At 43.3% G+C, this 21986-nt stretch overlaps 1 protein-coding gene across 5 annotated transcripts in view; it reads left to right on the top strand.

Annotated features, from left to right (window-relative positions):
* The window catches only part of RIC8B (RIC8 guanine nucleotide exchange factor B), a 92072-nt gene that overhangs the window by 24702 nt on the left and 45384 nt on the right, over positions 1-21986 (top strand). For all 5 annotated transcript variants that reach the window (XR_013975495.1, XM_080935662.1, XM_080935661.1 and 2 more), the window contains exons 3-4: positions 1838-2446; positions 11449-11543. Coding sequence is in view for 4 of the 5 variants with exons in the window: in XM_080935662.1 (XP_080791788.1) it covers positions 1838-2446; positions 11449-11543 (704 nt within the window). In the remaining variant the exon portion in view is untranslated. The remainder of the gene's footprint in view (positions 1-1837; positions 2447-11448; positions 11544-21986) is intronic.

The following is a 21986-nucleotide window of genomic DNA, read 5'->3' on the forward strand; positions in this document are numbered from 1 at the left end:
TGCTCGGGAGAACCTGGGATTGACAGCTGCTGGGAGATAGAACTCTAGTGTTTGGTTCTGGGTGGTTTATGGTGTGAACGGTAGGTGTCTCGGAAGTCTTGCCCTTCACTTTCTTCATTGGTTTCAGTTTCCCAGTCCTTTTGGTCTGCATGTAGCCTTGGCTATTCTGACTCACCGCCGTGTTGTCTTCCTCTGTGTCTGAAGAAGAAAGGACTGTGTAGGCGTTTGTTGTTGTTGTTGCTTTTAGTTTAGAAAATAGATATCTGTGTACTGTACCATATTCACATGTTATACTTTATACTTATTTAATTCTATGGTGTTCCTTATTGTTATGTATATGGGTGTTCTGTTGGTTTGTATGCTTGCACCATGTGCATACAATATGCAATGCCCATGGAGGCCAGAAGAGGGTGTTGTATCCACAGAAACTGGAGTTAGATGTTTTTGAGCTTCCATATGGTTGCTGGGAATCCGAATAGGCCAGCTTCTGGAAAAGCAGCTAGTGTTCTTAGTGGCTGAACTATCTTTCCAGTCTTGTATTCTAGGTTTCTTATGTAGGAAGAAAGATCATTTCTTCCTTGAAAAAAGTTGTGTGGTGGCACAGACTGCTTGACTTTCCCTAGATCATACCACAGGAGATGATATATGTATTTGTTTTAAATTTGGCAGATCTGAAATGGAGGAATTTTCCTGTCTTATGTAATTTTAATAACTGCCGTAGATATGTGCCTCTAGCCTTAGATGGCACCCACTTAAATGCTGCAGTAGCAGTGATGTTAAAACAGTGAAGAAAGCCTTGCTCTCGGGTGACAGCAGAGTTGACTTGGTTATGAAATTTGTGTTTCAGCTTGTCAAGTAAAGCTCTTTCTACATTTATTTAGAGAACATATTTACATTTAAAATTAACATTTTTATCAGGTTATTAACATTTCCATATGACTAGGCTGTATCAGGAAGTTACATATGACCTTGGGAATTTTGGCAAAATGATGTTTGACCTGGTCCTTTCATTGTGAGGAGTTAAACTCATGCTAGGCTACCAGATGGAAATAATAGAGTACAGAAATGCCTTAACAGAATGATAACACTTGCTTGGCTTGCATGTGAATGAGATTAAGTCTGAGAGATGCAGACCTGCAGTCTACAGAGGAAGCTAATACTGAAATTTGAGGCAATCCTACGAAATTTGGCAATAATACGAATACTTTTGAAATACCAGATCGGGGCTGTAGAGAGGACTCGGCTGTTGAGAGTACTTGCTGCTCTTTCAGAAGACCAGGTTTGGTCTCAGCGCCCACACTGGGTGGCTCCTAACTGCCTGTGAGTCCAGCTGCATGGGAGCCAACGCCCTCTTGCCTCCATGGGCACCCCACAGCTATGGACAGTTCCCCAGCTTTAGCCCTCCTCTGGAGAAGCAACTGTGGTTTGTCAGAGTCCCCTTTGCTTTTTTTTTTTAAAAAGTACTATACTTTTTAAGGCCCTGCTAAGACTAAAGCTATCGAAGATAACTTATTCTAGTGGTTTAAGATTTAAAAACAAACAAAACAGAAAGCCTAGTACCCAGAAGGCGCTGACTGCATCCCCCACCCCAGCTTTTCCTGTGTCACTGACCCACTGCCCGGTGCAAGTTCCTCACCTTCTCTGAACCTTCATTTCTATTTCTGCAGACAGGTGAGAGATGTGTACATAACAGAACCTGTTTCCTGGTTCTGATATTTTTATGATTTATAGAAAAATAAAGCCAGATCTTATTTCTGTAGCCTGCATTGTTATAAAATATTGTTTGAAATCATTTGAGCAAAATAATGATTTTGGCATATGTGTTCTTGTTTTTTAGAAACTCTGTGAAGGCATATTTAAGGTCCTTGTAAAGGATGTCCCAACAACATGTCAAGTGTCCTGCCTGGAAGTACTCCGCATTCTCTCCAGAGACAAAAAGATTTTAGTTCCTGTAACAACTAAGGAGAACATGCAGATACTGCTGAGACTAGCGAAGCTCCACGAGTCTGATGACTCCCTGGAGAAGGCGTCAGAGTTCCCAGTCATCGTGGAGTCACTGAAGTGTCTGTGTAACATCGTGTTCAACAGTCAGGTGGCACAGCAGCTCAGCCTGGAACTGAACCTCGCTGCAAAGCTTTGTAACCTCCTGAGAAAGTGCAAGGACCGAAAATTTATCAATGACATAAAGTGCTTTGACTTGCGCTTGCTCTTTGTCTTGTCACTTTTGCACACTGACATCAGGTCACAGTTGCGCTATGAGCTCCAGGGACTACCGCTGCTAACCCAGACCTTGGAAAGTGCCTTTAGCATCAAGTGGACCGATGAGTACGAGTCGGCCATAGACCATAACGGACCTCCCCTCTCACCTCAGGAGACGGACTGTGCCATTGAGGCCCTCAAAGCTCTGTTCAATGTGACAGTAGACAGCTGGAAGGTGCATAAAGAGGTAAGGTTGGGAAAGTACACGCATCTATCTGGAATTAAGTGTCTGGGTTGTTCTCACAGCTGCCCACAAAAGAGGAATGCTAGCTAAGTCAGGAAGTGGAAAAGGTTCCCAGTCCCCTCATTAGCCTGCTCTCTAAACTGCAGGGTATTTCTTAACTTGCATTCTTTCAAGGGCTGGAGAGATAGCTTAGTAGTGACGAGCACTGGCTGATTTTCCGGAGGCCATGGATTCTGTTCCCAGCACCCACATGGTGACTCACAACCATTCCAAGAACTCTGGTGTTCTTCTTCTGTCCTTCATGAGTAACAGATGTGCATATGGTGCAGATATATACACAGCAAGACATCTGTATACATAAATTGGAATAGGGTAAAGGAGGACTAACGTGAGACAACAGACTCCTGTGAGGGGCATAACCACTTGTCCTTTGTGAGTGCCCTTTAAGAACAAGGCTCAAGTGACAGTGTGGAGAGAGACGGAAGACCAATGATAGGTTCCTGTGCTGACCGCAGTCTAACAGGTTACAATAAACCCAGTCAGTTGACAGTGACCAACGGAAGCTCTCATCTGTTAGGCAGAGTTAAAATTACTGATTGCACCTGTCATCGGTCTCCAAGGGGCTTCTTTGTAGTGCTGCGTAGCCGTAAGAGGTTCAAGCCACACACAGCCAGGTGCTCATGTTTATAGACAGCCCCAAGAAACGGGCTGATGACACCAGAGGGTGAGAAATGCTTTAAACCACTAGACTTATTTCTTGACTAAGATCTTTCTCTGTGGCTTGGACTTTCCAACAACCCCCAGTGAGGCAGATTTGATAGTTTATGTTTGAGCTCCAGCAAGGACAGTGTGCTAAACATGACATTCAGTTTTAGGGAATTCAGAGTTTTAAGTCAAAGGATGTTGAGTCTTTCCTTCATTGAGAATTCTAGCATTTCACATTTTCTTTTTCAGTGGCCCTATAAACACAGTGCAGTTTAGCTCCTGCCTTTGAGGTTAAGATTCTGCCCTGTCTGTTTGAAGTAGTTCTCGCCCATGTCTTTTCCAACAGTCTGCTGGAGAAGGATTATCTCAGCGCAGCTATAGTGGGAGCATACAGGCATCTGAGCTGTAAAGTGCACATAGGTCTGTATTTTGAAAGCAAATATTTGAAGATCAGCACTAGCAGCTGTTTCAGATGCCTGCGGTGTAGTCAGCTTTTACTGAGACTTGGCAGGAAAAGATGTAGGAAGCCCACATGCTCCATTTATGCTTTGAAACCAAATATTTGGAAGTATTTAAAATGTTAAGTCTCCGCTTATTTGGTACCTTCTGTGGTTATTTTTCTTACGCTGTTTGTTTTGGTATTTTAAGATCTCCATTTAGTTGTAAAAGCACCTCTGAGACTATTGGTGAGCCATTGTTAGACTATGCTGTTTGGATGCCTGACAGAATGGCTTCTACCTGAGTGGCTGCTTAGCTGTGTATGTGTGGGAGGCCTGTGTAAGGATCAGAACATCGAGATGAGCTTTCTATAGTATGCTTCAGCTCAGTAACTGGGGTTGGGAAGCTCTAGAAAATGTTGAAATGTCAAAGCCTCATTTAGAGATCCAGAGTGGTCGTTCTCCAGGACATAGGCTCTCCCCTTAATGGACCAGTGGCCCTTAAATAGGCTTATCTGTAAGCCATGGGGCAGTTAATGCTCTCATGAAGTGTGTGACACTGGCCAATACTGAAGCTTTCAGAAATATAAACAGCACTGAAAATAGGATCTTTGACAACCTATTTATAAAAGAATGTCTTTATGTGGCTCTGTCTTCCACAGTCGCTCAACAGATGTTTATAACAGTTGTAGACATTGTCCCAGGCATTGCAGAGCACACTGGCAAATCCTAATCACTGTCTGTGCCTCAGGAAACTTTAGTTTCCTAGGTAGACAGGCAGCATGTCAGCAAATCGATGTGTCATTAGGTTGTGCTTAGTGCAAGGAGAGGGAAGTGCCAGGATGGAGGCACTCCTAAGTTCTCTCCTGGGTCTGAAGGATGCAGGGACAGAGGCGTCTTAGAACAGAGCATCATCTACAAGGCACAGGAACCACAGCACAGAGCACCTTTTTGTGGGGCACTCACAACTCAGCCTGCAGAGCTTTCTGATCAGTACAGAGAAACGGGTAGGACTGGTGTAGGAGGGTAGGAAGTGTCCCCCTCCCCTTGAATTCAAAGTCTTCTGGTTTTGTCAGACTAAGGACATTTACTTCCACTGAATGAGCTAGCGGAATGGTTAATGTTTTATACCAACCAAAGTAAAGAAGTATGAAAAAGTTACCAAGAGTCCACTTTTAAAATAAATGTTTTCCTGCTTAGGAAAACAATGCACACTCACAGGCAGTGTAACGAAAGTGCACATTACCTGTCAAGCCCGCACTAGAACACACAGTGCCTGCACTCCAGTCCCCGTGGTGCACTGTGAAGGTGTGGTCCTTTCACCTTCCCTTCCTCCCACACTGTTCTTCGGCAGTTTTCTTCAGGGCTCAGGGTGTGGCTCCAGAACAGCTCCTTAGCATTGGTGAGCTCCTGACTTGAGTCTCCCATTTGCCAAGATAAATCACTTTTAAGAATAAAGGTTTCAAAATGTGTTCCTTCTGGCAGGAAGGTCCCTCAGAGTGGCCTCTGGGGCAAGTCTCCTAGGTTCCTTATCTCTACACTGAAAAGAGAAATTTTAAAAAGAAAAAAAGAACCTTGATAATTTTGCTTTTACTATTGTCTCTTTAAATTTATGTTGTAACTAAGATTTTGTTTGGAGAATAAAAAGGTTCTGCATCCAAGACAAACTTGATACTACTCTTTCACTGAGAAATATAAGAGATGATGAATCTTATGGAAGAACACTTGTAAGCTTAAAAGCACTTGTGAGTATTAACAGTACCAATGAGTATAAATGTGAAAATAGAACTCTTATTTATCAGCCTTTACAAACACTACTTGCACATTTAAGCATGATGTAGTGAACTTTCTTGTGACGTCAACATTTCTGCAATAGATGGGCCAGAGGACTTCAGAAATGTAGGGTTTTTGAAAGGTATATATTGCCTGAGTATGTGCACCTCCACTCTCAAACCCGAGGCATCTGACTTTACAATGCACATGCGAGTGGCATGGCCTAGCAGCTAGTTTGGTTTAGCTATTTTAGCAGGTATGTTTATGCCTCCTTACATTTGCATTTCACCAGAAGCGGAAGATTAATGACTGGGTGTTCCTTGAGCTTTAACAAATTACTACCAGTTTTGTTCGAGCCTCTGTTAAATTCCTGCCTCCTGCAAGTGCATCATAACCGATTAATTTGAAGATTCCTTTCCTTAAAGCTGTCTCATTTCCACATGTGAATGTACCTTTCCTCTCTCCTCCCTCCTCCACACTCTTTCCTTCTAACTCCATTTTTAAGACAGTATATTTGAAAAGGTGAAATGGTTTCTCTAGCAGGGTATAAGGTTAGTTCTAGAAAGGGCCATTTTAAAATAATCTTGTCTTTTTAAAATTAGTTTCCCCAGTATCTCTGTTGATGGTGCAGTTCATGTTTTCCAGAGTCCCTTCCCTCCCATGCCTGAGTACTGGAGCAGGAAAAAGCTCAGAGCCGATAGCCGGTGCAGAGAGAAGTAAGCACACATCCAGTGCTCACAAGGCGCTGACACGGTCACCGAGCACGCCAGAGAGGAACAAGGTTATGCTAGAGACTTTGATGGAAATGTAGACAAGGATAGGATAGCTGAAAACAAAGGGGTCCAGGCTAGGCAGTGTCTAGGTGCCTAGTTTGCCCAGGTTCTAAGGGAGGCACTGGTGCGAGGTGAACACCTGGCTCCTGAGGCTCTAACAGTCTGGCAGGGAAATAAGTACACAGTTGGGTCCCACCCCATGTCTGCCATGGAACAGCAGGAAGAAGTGGTAGTTTTATAAATAACAGGCCTTTACTCTATGTTTCTAGAAGTTGGGGAGTCCCATCTAGAGAGGTCCCCATACTGTATCATGAAATGATAGAGATGTCACATTGGGGAAAAGCCCACATAAAAGAGCACGTGGAAGGCAGGGCAGTGGTGGTGCATGTTTTTAATCCCAGCACTGGGCAGGCAAAAGCAGGTTGAGGCCAAACTGGTCTGTAGAGTGAGTTCCAGGATAGCCAAGGCCACACAGAGAAACCCTATCAGAAAAAAACAAAAACCAGCCTAAAGGCAGCATATGGATGTGTGAAGGGCCTAGAGTTCCTCTGGTGACAGCACCCACCTGTTCACTAATGCAGAGCCCTCATGACCTTAAACACTTCTGAAGGACCGTACCACCATTGCCACTACCATGGAAATTAGATTTCAATATGAGTTTGAGAGGGACTCTTCAAAGCATAAGACCTCTGTTTGTATAGAGTTTACTATTATTTCTTTATTTTATATACTTGACAATCAAGAACCTCCTTAACAGTGCATAGCAGAATCCAGTGCCACATATTCCAGGTCTTTGGCTGTTCTCTCGGGAATGGGTTAGCTAAGTCAACCTTTGGATGAGAATAGACAGGAAAAATACTTTTGCAGGTAAAGTGGAACTTGCACAGTCTACGAGAGAAGAAAGCAGTGGTGAATATAGAATCAAACTAAGAGGTGACAGCTGTGTAAAGAGAGCTCATCCCACTTAGACCCTGGCACCACCCAACCTGCCTATCTCACTCTTCTTGTCTTTTGTCCCCGGGGATACCCCCCTTCTCTTCCTTGGGGGTGTAGTGTCATTCAGGGGCGAGTTCTAAATATATACTGATGTTCTAAAGACAGCACATCTGAGCCCTGGAACCAGGAAGCAACACTGCGTATGCTGTATTTACCTGATGTTTTACAAAGAGAAGCTGCATTTACTCTTGGTGCTAGTGACCTTAGCATCACTGGACATATGATGCCCTGAGGGTCAGAAAGCTGAACTTACTTCTGGACATTCACACAGTGGTACCAACAGGAGGAGATAGTGTCCATTCTAGCATGCTTCCTAAAGACTTTTAAAACTTTATACATATATGTGTGTGCCTGTGGGAATGTAGACACACTATGTGCATGCAGGCATTCACAGAGGACCGAGCTTGTCTGATCTGGAACCTGAGGTCCAGGTGTTTGTAAATGACCTGATGTGATCGCTGGTAACTGAACCTGCATCCTCTGCCCAAACAGTAAGTGTCTGAGCCACTGAGCCATTGCTTAAGCCCCTAAGCATATTTTATTTTATTTCATGTCATTCTATTTTATGTTTTTGAGATAGGATGTTACTGTGTAGACCTAGTTGGCTTAGAACCTACTCCGTTAGACCAGCCTAGCCTCTAACACAAACAGAACCTCCTGCTGCTGCCTCCCAAGTGCTAGGATTAAAGGCATGTGCTACAACACCCTACTGCAACTTTTACTTTTAAAAATTATAGTGTGTGTGTGTGTGTGTGTGTGTGTGTGAGAGAGAGAGAGAGAGAGAGAGAGAGAGAGGGAGGGAGAGAATGTGTGTGTGTGGGTGGGGGGTGTTCTACACGCTCTACTATGCACTTAAACTACATCAGGCTTGCAGGACAGCATTTATCTGCTGAGCCATCTCTCTGCCCCACTCTCTTTGTTGAATAAAAACTGTTAAATTGATAGCATGCCTCTAACAAATATTTGTTGAGATACAGACTAAAGAGGAGGTTAAAGTGGACAAATAAACTCCCTGCCCACAGTCAGCTGCTTATGACACCTGGCAGTACAATACAGAAGAGGATTTCTTAAAATAAATTCTACTAGTTCGAGCAGATTCAAACATGGATTTAAATCCTTACCCTATATCATATATAAAAAATTAACCCAATAGAAAAGAGACCTAAATACACAAAATTAAACATTGAAGCTTATAGAAGACTATAACTTTATCTAAAACAACAAAAATATTTCTGAAATAAGCAAAGACTTCTAAAGAAGATAGGATAAGGAAACTTAGGGGCTGGAGACATGACTCAGTGGTTAAGAGCACTGGCTGCTCTTCCAGAGGTCCTGAGTTCAATTCCCAGATGTTAGCTGTCTTCCTCAGTCATTCCCCACTTTGTTTGAGGCAGGATCTCTTGATGAAAAGTGAACCTGGAGCTCACTTTATTCTGTGCGCCATCTGCTCAGCCCCATAATGCTCCTGTATCATATCCAGTGTTTTCTAATCTGTGGTGAAGGCCCCATACTTTCTCATGGTGTTGCAGACCAGTGACCCATGAGCTGTCAAGCACCAAAAAAAAAATTCCTGCAACTACATACAACATGGATTGGTCTCATGACTGGAGAGAGACTGTGAGTCTGTTTTGTGATTTCTGTCATACAAACCTAAGTGGCAACAGAACTCACTAATGTGATATTGGAAGCTAGGGTTCTGGAGTGTGTCATCTGTGGAGTCAGGGGAGCCCTGGAGTTCTTAACCCTGGCATGACACGGTTTCCTGTAGCTTACAACAGCTGCTGGTTTTGTGAAAAGCTAATCATCCATACAGTTACAATTTGGGCCGTTTCCTCTCTGTATGTTATACTTGACATTGGATTAGAGTTTATTGTTCACCTGTTTAACACATGCCTTCTGTCGTGAAGACAACTAGTGGTAAGTGAGGTTTAATTAAATGTGAAGTTACAGATTATGATTTCACAAAAGAAACTTTAACAAGACACTATGCTGTAGATGAAGTAGAAAACAAAGGAGCTCTGGAGGTAGAAAAGGGAGTAGAGGTAGACAGCCAGGTTCAGAGTCTGAACAGAGACTTAGGTAACGGGCACAGGGGACATTGCAGACGGACACCGCTATTAGGATGTAAGTGGTGTGCAGAGAAGGGAGTTGGGCGGAAGTGTGCAGTGGCAGACTGGGGAAAGACCAACATGACATTTTCCTAAGAGGCTTGTCCTGATCATCATGAGCCGAGTTTATCCCCGGAATAAAGGACTGTCTGGTGTAGAAGGAGGCACTACTGGGCATGGTACTTAGTGCGCACTGTGATCTGCAGCATAGAGCCATGCAGGGGTGTGAGTTCATGGGCAGCCCAGTTTAAACATCCCTGCCACAAAGAAGGCAAGAGCTGGAGATGTGGCACCGGCAACCAGAGTGCCATCCCAGTTTCCAAAGGCAAGCAAGAAATGACCTTATCAGTGGTTAGTGACAGTTCAGTTTCACGTAGGCTCCATGGCTTTCATGTACTTTAGGGCAAGTAAGAGTTCTTACACATGAGAGAATTTTCACTCAGGTCTTGGGGATGGGTAGTGGTTCCCTCTGGTCCTCTCCCTACGTAGCCAGCTCCCTCCACCCCAAGATTGGTTCTGTGTCTTTCCCATGTCTTGTCTTGGAACCAGCAGTTACACTCCATGTCCTTCCTTCCCTCTCTCTCCCTCGTGTTCACTTCTTACTCAACATTTTAAAGTGCTCTTTTGCGTGCCATGTGCCATTTTCTTTCGTCCTCACAGAACCTCATGTTTGTGGAAGTGTGTGGGAGGGAGCTGAAGATCAGAAGCTGTGAGGTCATAGCCCAGACTCTTGCTTGACTCCAAGTGCAAAGGTGTTTATTATATGACTGAGGCTGTCATCGTTCTCAAATGTATATATGATGTGTTGTTTAAAACATTTTCAGCCATGTTGTGAGTAGTGAAAGTGTATCCTGTTGTTTGTTAGAGTCTGTGAGAGGCATCTTAGAAAGACTGTGTGAAGTATGTATGTGTGTATGTATGATAATTGCACACATGTTTCACTTCAGGTGAACTTAATTATACACCTTTGACATTATTAGAAATTATTGCCTTTGAAGAAGGAGGTTTCCTGTAGCATATTCAGGCTATCATGATTGACTCTTCATTGCTGCATCCTTTTCTATGTTAGAGGGGGGGGATGGGGGGAGAGAGAGGAAGGGAGGCAGGCAGGTAGCACTCGAACGTGAAGGCCTTGGCACAGGTGCTGAATACGTTGTGATTGTGCTAGATAGCTTGGTAGGTAAAGTGATTGCTGTGCAGGTGTGAGGACCGGATTTCTCTCTCCAGCCAGGTGGGTACGGCAGCCCACTTGTGGTGTTGATGCCGCTGCAGTGATAAAGGCTCTCCGGAGCAGGTTGGCTCACTAGACTAGCCAAATACAGCACTTAGGGATTCATCACGAGGCTCTGCCTTGGTAAATAGAGTGCAATAAAGGAAGGCATACAACATTCCCCATTGGCCTGTGCATACACGCAGACATCAATCACATATTCATGGACATCACACACATACACACACCAAACAAGAAAAAAGTTGTATTGGCCCAAAATTTCATGATATAGAGGTGGCAGAAGTAAAACAAACAAAATTTGGTTTACTTCTCATGGCTGGTTTCCTTTTCTCTCGCTCCCTGTCTTTAACTCACTGCCAATGCATAAGTGCTGGAAAGGAAGGGATAGAACTCTGAGTCTTTGCGGTACTTGTGGGGCCTGAGGGAAAAAAGAAGAATGAAATTGGTGGTGCTATATACCTGCTGTAAGCTCAATACTTAGGAGGCAAAGATACAGGGTTTTCAAGACCAGTCTAAGCTACAAAACTAAAACCTATCTCAAAAGAGGAAGGGGAGGAAGATGAAGAAGTTGTTGCACTAATTACTTTTAAAAGCTAAGAAGTGAAACTTTCATTTAAAAATAAACAACCAACTATAGAAGAACCGTCTCAATACAGCTTAGATTCGTCTGAATTTTGTTAGGTTAGTGACCTGGCACATTGTACTACAGAGAACAAAAGAACCTGGACTGTCTGGAGATGAAAATCCTGACGGAACTGAGTTTTCCAAACCGTAAGCCAGGGCCGCCGCATCCGGACACCAGCCATCTGTGCACGTGGTCGTGGCTGCTAACTGCTGTGAGACGGCAGCTGTCTGCCTGCTGCTTTGAGAGCTGTGGAGGGTCTCGGCATCTCCCTGTGTGGGGAGCAAGTGCTGTGCTAGTGTGCCAGACTCCTTTGTTAAGGCCTCGACTCCAGCTTCTCCTCTCCGTTTTATTCCACAGAGCGACTCTCATCAGTTCCGTGTCATGGCAGCTGTCCTGCGCCATTGTTTACTAATTGCAGGTCCGACTGAAGACAAAACGGAAGAGCTGCACAGGTGGGTAACCTCAGTGAAGCGAGTCACTCATGCTTGATGTCTCTGTGCCCCAATCCTGATTGCTCATTCAGGTGAGCCAGAACCATGCCTCAGTGGGAAATTTGTTTACTGTCCAGAGTCGACTTGGCATTTGTTGTGTTCAGCAATAAAATCCAGAACAGTAGTACCACAGTCATGGAAACCGGATGAACTCCCAGACTGAGGCTGTCACTGGTGGTGGGGTGCCAGCCTACCAAGTACAGCCCTCAGCAGTTAGAAAAAAGACAACTATTTTCATTGTCATACCGACCTTGGAGGCAGCTATTTTTTTCCCCAAAAGATAAGAAAGCTGGGGTTTCCTTTTTACTACTAAACTTAGCTAATACTTCCACTTTTTCGTTTTAAGGGTATTTCTCAAAAAAGTAAGTTCTATATAGTAATAATTTAAATAAAAAGCAATAAAATGAGAAGAGAGTCGTAGTGTCTCCTATTAAAATATATTAGATAAAGTTGAGGAGCATGGCTCAGTGGGTAAACGTGCTTTCTAGAAATGCATGAGGGTCTGAGTGTGAGTCCTGAGAACTCGTACAGACGCTGGGTGCAGTAACAGGGTAATCCCAATGCTTTTATGGGGAAATGGGAGATGGAGACAGAGGATGGGCTAGCTAGCCTAATGCATGCAGCCGGAAAACAGACCCAGTATCAGAACAAGGTGGAAGGCTTGTTTACTGACCTCCCCATGTGAGCAGCCAAGGACACATACACACACCAGTATGCATATCTCTCTCTCTCTCTGTGTCTCTCTCTCACACACAAGCACACACATACACAAAGTTATAGATACATATAAAATAAAAATAAACCCCGTTATATAACTTGTCTGTTAGAGACATTAATGGGGTGCTGTCTGGAGCTGGGAATGACAGCTCAGTAGAGTGTTTGTCTACTGTGCACAGGTCCCTGCGTTTAATTCCCAGTACTGAAAAATAAAAATTATTACCATTGTCTGAGAACACTTGAGTGAGAGTTAATACAGTTTCCAGTTCTCTTACTTGCTGTGGATTAGGTTTGTAATAACAAAACATTTGACTTGAGTATCAGACCGTTAGGACTGTATTCTGTAAGAATACAAATGATGTCCAGTCACAGTGCCTCACACCTTTAATCCTAGTACTTGGGAGGTAGAGGAAGGTAAGTATATCTCTGAGTTTAGGACCAGCCTCATCTACAAAGTAAGTTCTAGGACAGCCAGGGTTGTTACATGGAGAAACCCTGTTTCCAATAAAACAAAAAACCAAAAACTAAAACCAACCAAATAAGGAACAAATAGCATGTTAAATAATACACATCTACCAAAAAAAAATGGCTTTTACATGGTCTCTGCTTTATAAAGAAGTTAAAATGAGCTTTTACTATTAAGTAATCTCCTGGGCACTTTTTTAGATATAACTTAAATAAAAACTTTATACACAAATACAATCAGAATAAATTACACACACACACACACACACACACTAACCCTTAGCTGTTATTTTTCAATCAAATCTATATAACTAATTTAACTAGGTAGAGTAGTATGTTTTCTGTCCTGCTGAGTTTAAAAGTAGATTATTTTATATATAGTCACCACCCTGTAGCCCTTCAGAATGTCCTTTTCGTGATTGGAATGTGTAAATTCTGAGGTGGGTGAGGTGATACTCAGCTGTAGAGCCAGCTGTCCGGAGGACAGACGTGAGCACTGTGAGTCCCAGTGGACGATGCAGTGTAAGACACTGACCTCAGAATGTGATCGTGTTCTCCTTAGCCCCAGATCAAACTTCCCTTTAACCTCTGGAGACAGTGCTCACATTATGTGCCGTAAGTCCCGTCTCACACGACTGCAGTGAGTGTTCTACCCTTTGTGGGCCTTTTTTTTTTTTTTTTTTTCTATAAAAGAGACACTAACAATTCAACATCAAAATTAAAAGTTTTTCTTAAAAATCTTAGAAGTATATTGATTTTTTTTTTTTTTAAAAAAACCAGATAACCCAGGCTGAGAGCACACAGGCTGTAAATTCTGTCAGGCAGGCACTGCTGCGCTAGCCTCAGGAAGCTCTGCCAGGATTCTCCAAAGAATGGATTCCAGACCCTGGCACAGTGCTCAGCATGTGTCAAGACAGCGAAACTACAGAGATTGTTCAGATTTTTAAAAAGTAATCAAATTTCTCTTCCTTCCTTTGCTAGGCTCACTCTTTTAAATTCTTTTACTTTACAGAGTTACTTTGATAAAACTCATTGGCTCTCCTGTGAGTCTAAGGATGTCCTGAGAGCACAGCCTCCAGTGAGCAGTTCTCAGAGGCGCTCTTGGAGATTGGGCTTTCGCTTATGCAGCAGTTTGCCATTGATGGCCTTCATGCCCTTCTAATCAGAAGACAGTGGTTAGTGTCAGTCTGAACTACGGCAACTCCAGGCTAATCCGTTTAAACAGAGACAGCAGCCCTTGTCAGGAGAGGTGGGTACCACTGGAGGTGCCTTTGCAGTGACCCCAGGTCTTAACTAAAACCACAAGGTGCAAGGCACATGCTAAATATTTAAAGTCCTCTTACTCTTTCTATGTAATGTTTTTATTTTTATTAATTTGTTGAGAATTTTATTCAATTATTTTGATTATAGTCATTTAGTCATTACCATTCTCTTGTATTTCATACTCATTTTTTTACTTTTTGGAGAGTTTTTGTTTGTTCTTTGGTATTTCAAGATAGGCTTTTAAATTTATTATTATTATTTTAATGTAGCCCTGGTTGCCCTGGAACTCACCCTGTAGTCCAGGCTGGCCTTGAACTCACAGAGATCCACCTGCCTCAACCTCCCAAGTGCTGGGATTAAAGGTGTAACTAACGCCATCTGGCTCTATTTTTTTCAGTGCTTTGACTTTAAGAAGCAGCAAAGTGGCACAGGTCATCCTGAATAGGGTATTTGTGGTATGCTAATTCCATGAGGGGCTGTGAAGCCTGCTGGCCCTGGTATTTAGTAAGTGTAACAGCATCTCCATCTGCTGTACCTGTCATCAACAGACTGATTTTTTTTAAAAAAAAGATTCATTTATTTATTACATATAAGTACACTGTATCTGTCCTCAGACACACCAGAAGAGGGCATCACATCCCATTACAGGTGGTTGTGAGCCACCATGTCATTGCTGGGAACTGACCTCAGGGCCTCTGGAAGAGCAGTCAGTGCTCTTAACCACTGAGCCACCTCTCCAGCCCAGCATACTGATTTTTAAATCTCATAATTAGCCCAAAAGTTTTTAATTGCTTCTTGAATTTTTAACATTTTATTTAGAAACTTCCTTTTGTGTGTATCCTTTGATCATATAAGATACTTTTTTTCTGATATTCCAGTTTTTTCCCCTGAAACCAAAAGTTCACATTAGATGATACAGGTGTCTTGGATAGGAAGGAGCTAGGCATCTTTCTGGTTTGTGTCTTTGTGAGTGTGCCCCAGGGCTTTCCTCAGGAGGCAGGCATGACGAGGGCAGCTCACAGCTCAGTGTGCCCAGCATCCTCCATACGGGGCTGTGTTCTTCAGTTCATTCTGAGCAGCAGGGACACTGTTCATGTGTCTGCCTTTGTGCTAAACCATGCCCTACTTCCCTTCCACCTCTGCTGTTTGCTTGGAAGTACTGTCAACACTCCTCACCGTGAAGAAGCTTAGCCGTTAAGACTTGGACTCCAAACTTGCATAGTTAGGCTTCCCTTTGGGAAGGAGTAGAAGTGGAAAGAGGGACAGACATGCTGCTGGGGAGTATGAGGAGGAGACGCCGGCATAATTTCGCTGCTTGAGGCGCTCAGTTCCAGTCTCTTCTATACACTGAGGACATCGGCAGGTGCTCATCCATGTCTTTGACCCGTGTGGAGTGAACTTTTGTGTGTGGTTTATAAAACCCTCTCTTTCATTTGTGTATTGGTTATATAGCTTTAGCTACCATTTATGGAGAAGCCACCATTTATTTCCCTATTGCTCTTGGCACCTGGTGGGTATTAAGTCATTTGCATCCCTTCCTGCTTGAAGTGGTATATTAAGTTTTCAAACCAGGACGTATGGTTCTCCAGGCTTTTCTCTTGCAGGATTATTTAGACTATTCAGTCTCCTGACATTCCATATGAATTTTAAAATTAGTTTTTCTATTTCTATAAAAATATCATTTGTAGGAATTATTTGAATTTGGAATATTCAACTCCTAACATAACCATCTCCTAATCATCACTTATCACACCTTAAATCAACTCTTTGAAAGCGAGCTGATTTTATTTCCATCCATCTTTATGTTAGTGGGCACTTACCTAATGTTAGGGACCAATTTGAGCTTTAGGCAAAAAAAGTCAAAGCATATGGTCCATTCTCCCAGGCTCACCACGTAGTGCTCACGTGAGGGAATGGGTCATGTGTCATCCATGTCCTGTGTCCCCTTCTGTCCATCTGTCCTGTGTCCCCTCTCCACTCCCATGAGTACTGTATCAGTGAACAGGCTTCTTTGAGAGATAGAACACAAAGACATGCACTTCGGAGAAGTCAGAGAGTAGCCATTTTTGTTGTTATTGTTAACTCTCTTGGCTCTCTTCAAACTTACTTTGTGTAAATAAGTTTTTCAGGTAAGAAGGCATTGTTGAACCTGTCTGTCCCGCTGAGTGCTGTTCTGAGGTGTTGTAAGGACATCCACAGCGTATTCCCTGAAGAAACCGACACTAAATGGGGAGGCAAGACATAAATATTATGAAAAGTTAAATAACAATTCAAGACAAGAATAGAAAGAGACCACGCGATGGTGTTGAGTAGTTTTCAGTGACCCATTCCAGTAACAGTTACTAAAGGACAAGTTGCCATGATCTGAGTGAGGGTCTTCCTCACAGGTCTGCCCTCGGCCTGTTCTCGCCCACTTCCTACCCCTGGGGAATAATTTTTCTGTTATCAAAGGCCTGTCTGTCTCTGAATATCAGCTCATGATGAACATTTGTACAACCCTTCTCCCTCATACTCTGAGAGTCTCATCACACCCAACCCGGATCAGACCAACAATCTCCACAGCCCTGTAAGGAGTGATGTAACCTCACAGATGACTTCATCTCCAGCGTACACACGTCTGCTTGAATTGTCATTGCCCCTCTCGGTGGTAGGATTAGGAACTCTTTTTTTGCTATGATCTGTACACATAGGACCTGTAGCCCAGCTGAGAAGGGCTCTGTCAGCAGATCGGTTCCCTCTTGGCCACACCTTGACAACCTTCACCAGGCCCAACACAGCTCTGTCAGCTAGTACCCCGATTTTACTTAGCAAGATGGTTTGGCCACATGGGGGAGGCAGGTATGACTGCAGGAGTCCTAAAAGCCTTCAAATGGTTTCTTGGCATAGCCATAGAAGCCTCAGACTGTCTCAGCCTTTACAAGAAGACTTCAGGGGGAAATTCCACGTGTCGTGTAGGCTCTGTATAGTGAACCAACTGGGCTGTGCATCCCCCATGGCAACCTGCCAGTTATGTCAGTTTCTGGAGGAGAGCTGTCTCCCGTGTAGTATTGGATGAGTCCATGGAATTAGCGCTGAGGCACTGGCCTCACTCTTAAGGGAACATTCTGCTTTTGACAGTGTTGCTCTTCCTATTGTCAAACAAAACATTTTCATGGCACTGATCCACGCTTTCCCTGCCTCTGAAAGCCTATCATTCTACAAACCAGATGGCTCTATATTCAAAATAGTCTGCCTTCTTCCCTAGACATCGCCTGCTTATTTGGGCCTGTGCCTTCCTCCATCTGGAAATGCTGGAGTGCTTTTTGCCCAGGTATTTGTGAGATTGGCTCCTTTTCATCATTTAGAGCACAGCTCAAATGTAGCTTGCTCTTTCAGTCCTCCTCCAACCTCCTAATGAAGATGTGTGTGCACATGACACATGCACACACACAGGCATCCCTATACCTGTATTATGCTCAGCTTCACTTTTTCATGGCATTTATCTCTAACTAAAATAATATTGTTCCTTTATTTTCTTGCATATTTATTATTTTCTTCTTGAGTTATAAGTTTTAAAAAAAATAGAGACAGAAGAGATAGTCCTGCAGTTAGGAGCACATACTGCTCTTACAGAGGACTGGAGTTCAAGTCCCAGCACCCAGGTCATGTTGCTCACAACCACTGTAACTGCCTCAACTCTAGGGATCCAAGGCTCTCTTCTGACCTCCAGGTACACTTACACATATGTATGCATATCTACATACTGATGTACAATCAAAAATATTCCTGCTGTATACCTATACCCATTACCTAGGCAACTATACATAGGTGCACATGTACTTACATCCATACATACACGCTACGCACATATGTACATACACAGTAGTATATACAGTGCAAATTAGTTGAATGGAGGGGTGCATTGATAGATCCAGTCTCAAAAAAGAAACTTGATATCATGTTGTAGCCAGTTGGATCGTACTGGCTTTATTTAAGATTTAGCAAACAAAGGATTCTGCCATTTTTTTGTCAGAAAGAAAAAAAAATGCTACTGTTTTCCTTTTCAGAAATCACTTAAATCAGTTTGCCCATTATTTAAGAATTTGCTCCATTTAAGACTATTGAAGCAAGGCTGAAGATTTTGAGGGGTGGCATGTTTAAGAGGCTGGAGGCCCCAGACAACAGCCCTCTCCCTTACAAAAAGGCCTGGGTAAAGAAATCTGTAACCTACCCGAGTGTAGCCAGTTGTCTTCTGACCAATTCAGAATGTAAGTGAGTGACCAAGAAGGAGTCACTGCTGCCATTGTCCCCTACCTGGGACAATGTGGGAGGACAACACTGGGAGGTGTGACCACAGAGTATCACATGACACAGGTGTGGGCACCAGTGTCAGGGCAGTGGTTAAATGGCAAAGTAAGACTTCTGTTCACCTTTTCAAGCAAAAATAGATAAAAGTGGAATCTTTTTTCTGCACCCCAGTGGACCATTTTGTGTACCTCTGCAGTTGTGTGCGTCCTTCCCTACTTTACAGAACATTGCTTTGGACTTCATGCCTCTGTGGGGTTACCCAGTTTATTCTTGATTACACAGATCCGTTAACATGCAGTAATCAGAATGTTGCCTCTGCCACGTTACCTAGAAAGCTCTAGTTTAGTGTCATCAGCAAACCGTCTTAAGAAGAGAAGCAGGAAGTTAGACTAAGTACAGTCATCTTCCTCTGACCTGCTTGCCTCCTCCCTTCTCAGGCTGCCCATCCCTCCCTCTTTGTACCACAGAAAGCCCTGAAAAGAGAGAGGTACTGCATAAAAGCAAGCTACAGGGTCATGACAAGTCCTGATTTTACAGTGGAGTGAATTACTGTAGTGCTTACATGGAAATGGGCGCATAGACCAACAAAACAGATGAGAGCGCTTAGATGTAAACCTACATGCAAGAAATGTGCAGTCGACAGTACTCACACAGCGGTGCAAAGAACACACGTTCTTCAAGAAACAGTGTTAGGAAGACTATATGTTTCTGTATATACTATAGGTTTCTATATGTAAAATAATGAAGTTAAACTCTGACCTCTCATTATGCACACACACCAAAAGAACTAAATTATTAAAGCCTTAAATGTAAAGGCTAAAACAGCGAGCTTAGAATGTATCAGGTACATAAGCCCACAGACCTTGGTCTTAGAGGATTTGTGGGTACAACAGCAGAAGAGCGGCCAACAAAGGTGAGAATAGCTAGGTGGGAAATCGTGAGCCTGAAACCTGCACATGCAGGGACGCCAGAGTGAAAGCACTCCTGTGCTGTCTACAGTCGGCATCTAACATACTATAGGGAGCTTTCTGTCTGTCTGCTTTTGATGCAGTGTCTTGCTTTGTAGCTCAGGCTAGTCTTACACTCACTCTGTATCCTAAGCTAGTGTTCGCTGATAGCCCCTGGTTTAGCCCCTGACTGCTAGGAAGGACTCCAGGCCTGTGCTACCATAATCAGCACAGGACTGTTAACAGCCAAGAGAAGAGAGAACGGAAAAGGAGGAGGAGGGGAGGAAAGAAGAGTGAAGAAGGCAGGAAGGAAGGACAAAGGGTCTGAATAGACAGTTCTCCAAAGAAGACCTGCATGTGAAAACATGTTTCGCATTCATTACTAATCTATAAAATGCAAATCAAAACCTGAAGAGTCACCTCGCATCTGTTACAGTGGCTGCTTAAAGAGCATCGTAAAGCTAGGGTGAGAAAGAAGAACCTTTGTACACTGGCAGCCTTGTCAGATAGTGTAGCCATTGTGCGAAACAGTAGAAAAGTTCTTTTAAAAATTGAAACTAGATGTGCCGTTTGCTCCACAACCACACCGATGGGTGTATATTCAAAAGCAATAAAAATCGGTGTCCCAAAGAGTTACCTGCATATTCACGTTCATCATATCAGGTCTCACAGAGTCAGAGACATACAGCTGCCTGAGTGCCTGTCAACAGACAATAGATAAGGAAATAGAAGGAGAGGAGACAGATGGAGATGGGGTAGGGTAGGGAGATAACTGAGATTCTAACAACAGAGGCGCAGGTAGAATGCGGGCAGTGTGTACGTGTACCATCGTTCCACCTTTCCAAAGAAGGAAACCCTGAAATTCCCAAGGACCAGGTACATGCATGATCCCCTTTTAACAAGGAATCTAAACTAGAGGCACTCATAGGGTGCAGTCCTGTGATAGTGGTGCCCCCCTGGGGGGGAGTGGTATCATCAGTTCAGATATACAGGTTTGTAGTTCTGACTTGGAGTGTTGCTGTACAGTCTGCAGTTAACAATGCTGTAGCATATATTTAACACTTGGTAAACAGGCTAGATCTTAGGTGCTCTTCCCACAGAAGAAAAAAATAAGACACCCCTCTCCCCTTTTAACTGAAAGAGATGAGGAGAATCTTTTGAAGATCTCGAGATTTGGCTAGCTTTCTCTCCGGGCTTGAAAATACACTTGTGAGCCTTGGGTAGGGAGAACGTAAAAGTGGCTTGCTGTGGGTTGTTGTGGGCCACCAGCATGCACCGCACTGTCCATTGGTGCTTGTTGAGCTCAGCAGTTGATGGAAGGCTAGATCTAAGGTTGCCCTCCCCTCCCCACAGCTGGTAAGCCTTCTGCATGTCAGGAGGGGGCTGGGAGCAGGAGCTGGAGGATGTCATGGCACAGTGATTGATGGTCTCTGGGAACTGAAAAGGAGAGTAATATACACAGGACTTCTACCCCCTGGAGGAGGAATGCAAACACCATTGTGCAAACCTGAGCATCATCACTGACTTCCTGGAAGCTGGAGAATCTCATGCACTCTTGTACCACAAATAAAACTGTCAGAGGGATGGCAGAGCTCCAGAGGCTGACCCTCCTGCTTAAACAGAGCAGCTTAGACACAGCAGGCCTAAAGACTAATCTGTAGCTGTTGGAAAACTGAGTTCAATAAGTAGTGAGAAGAAAAGCCTTAAACATCCAAATATCTGTTGATTCCAGCTCTACATTTGGCTTCTTAAGTATGTTGAATTCCTAAAAATTCCTCCTTGAGGTGAATGTAACGGGGAAACATCCCTTTGTAATGGAGTGACTGTCTCAAACTCTTCAGTCTGGTCTGAAAGATTCAGAGGATCAAACTGCTGATGGTTTCCAGAGATAGTTGTCTTGTGTTTAGGGGGAAATCCTAGCATTTCGGAATGGCTTGTACTGGTTTGGAGAGTGATTCTTAGGTAAAGTTCTTCCTCTCTCTTCTCCCCAGTGACTCTGTGGTTTCTAATAATAATAGTTTCCAAATGCTTAAGTGAGAAGCATGCTGTTTTAAACTATAAATTAGATTCTATGGAAGCTTGCAAGAAGAACTAAAGTTTGTGTGAAGAGTGGTGTACTCTAACCGCCTGTGAGAGTCAAAGGACGGGCAGAGAGCCTGCAGCACTTGCAGCAGCTTGGGTGAGGACGACAGTGACTTACACTTTCGCAGAAACCATTTATTCATAAGAGCAGTTCGCTTGTTTCTTGGCCCTACTTCATACCACTTTTTATTCCCACTCGTTTTCTGTACTGTCTCACTTGTAATGGATTTTTAAAAATGACTTTTTATTTTTTCTGTAACATAGAATAAAATACTGGCTCATGGAAAATAAAGCCATGCTTCAAAACGAAGAAAGAGAAAGGAAAGAGAAAGGAAAGGAAAAGAGAGAAAACCTCTGTATTATTTTTCTATTTGTTTTATTTTTTAGAATGTCACTATAAATTACATTTTAAATTGCTGTGATCTGAATTAAGACAGCATCGGATGGACTAAACCCCGACTTTGGTTTCCAAGCGGTCATACTTTTAAACTATATTTGCAAGGGTTTATTTTTAGTCAGGATGTGGTTATTTTTAGCCGCACTTCTGTGTCACTAGGAAATGCAATGCCTGTCTTTCCATTGTTGTTTACCAGGAAGTCCTGGGATACAGCCTGTTAAGATCCAGCTCACACAGGGACACTGC

This window comes from Micromys minutus (genome assembly GCF_963924665.1).
Source record: "Micromys minutus genome assembly, chromosome: 22".
NCBI lineage: Eukaryota > Metazoa > Chordata > Mammalia > Rodentia > Muridae > Micromys > Micromys minutus.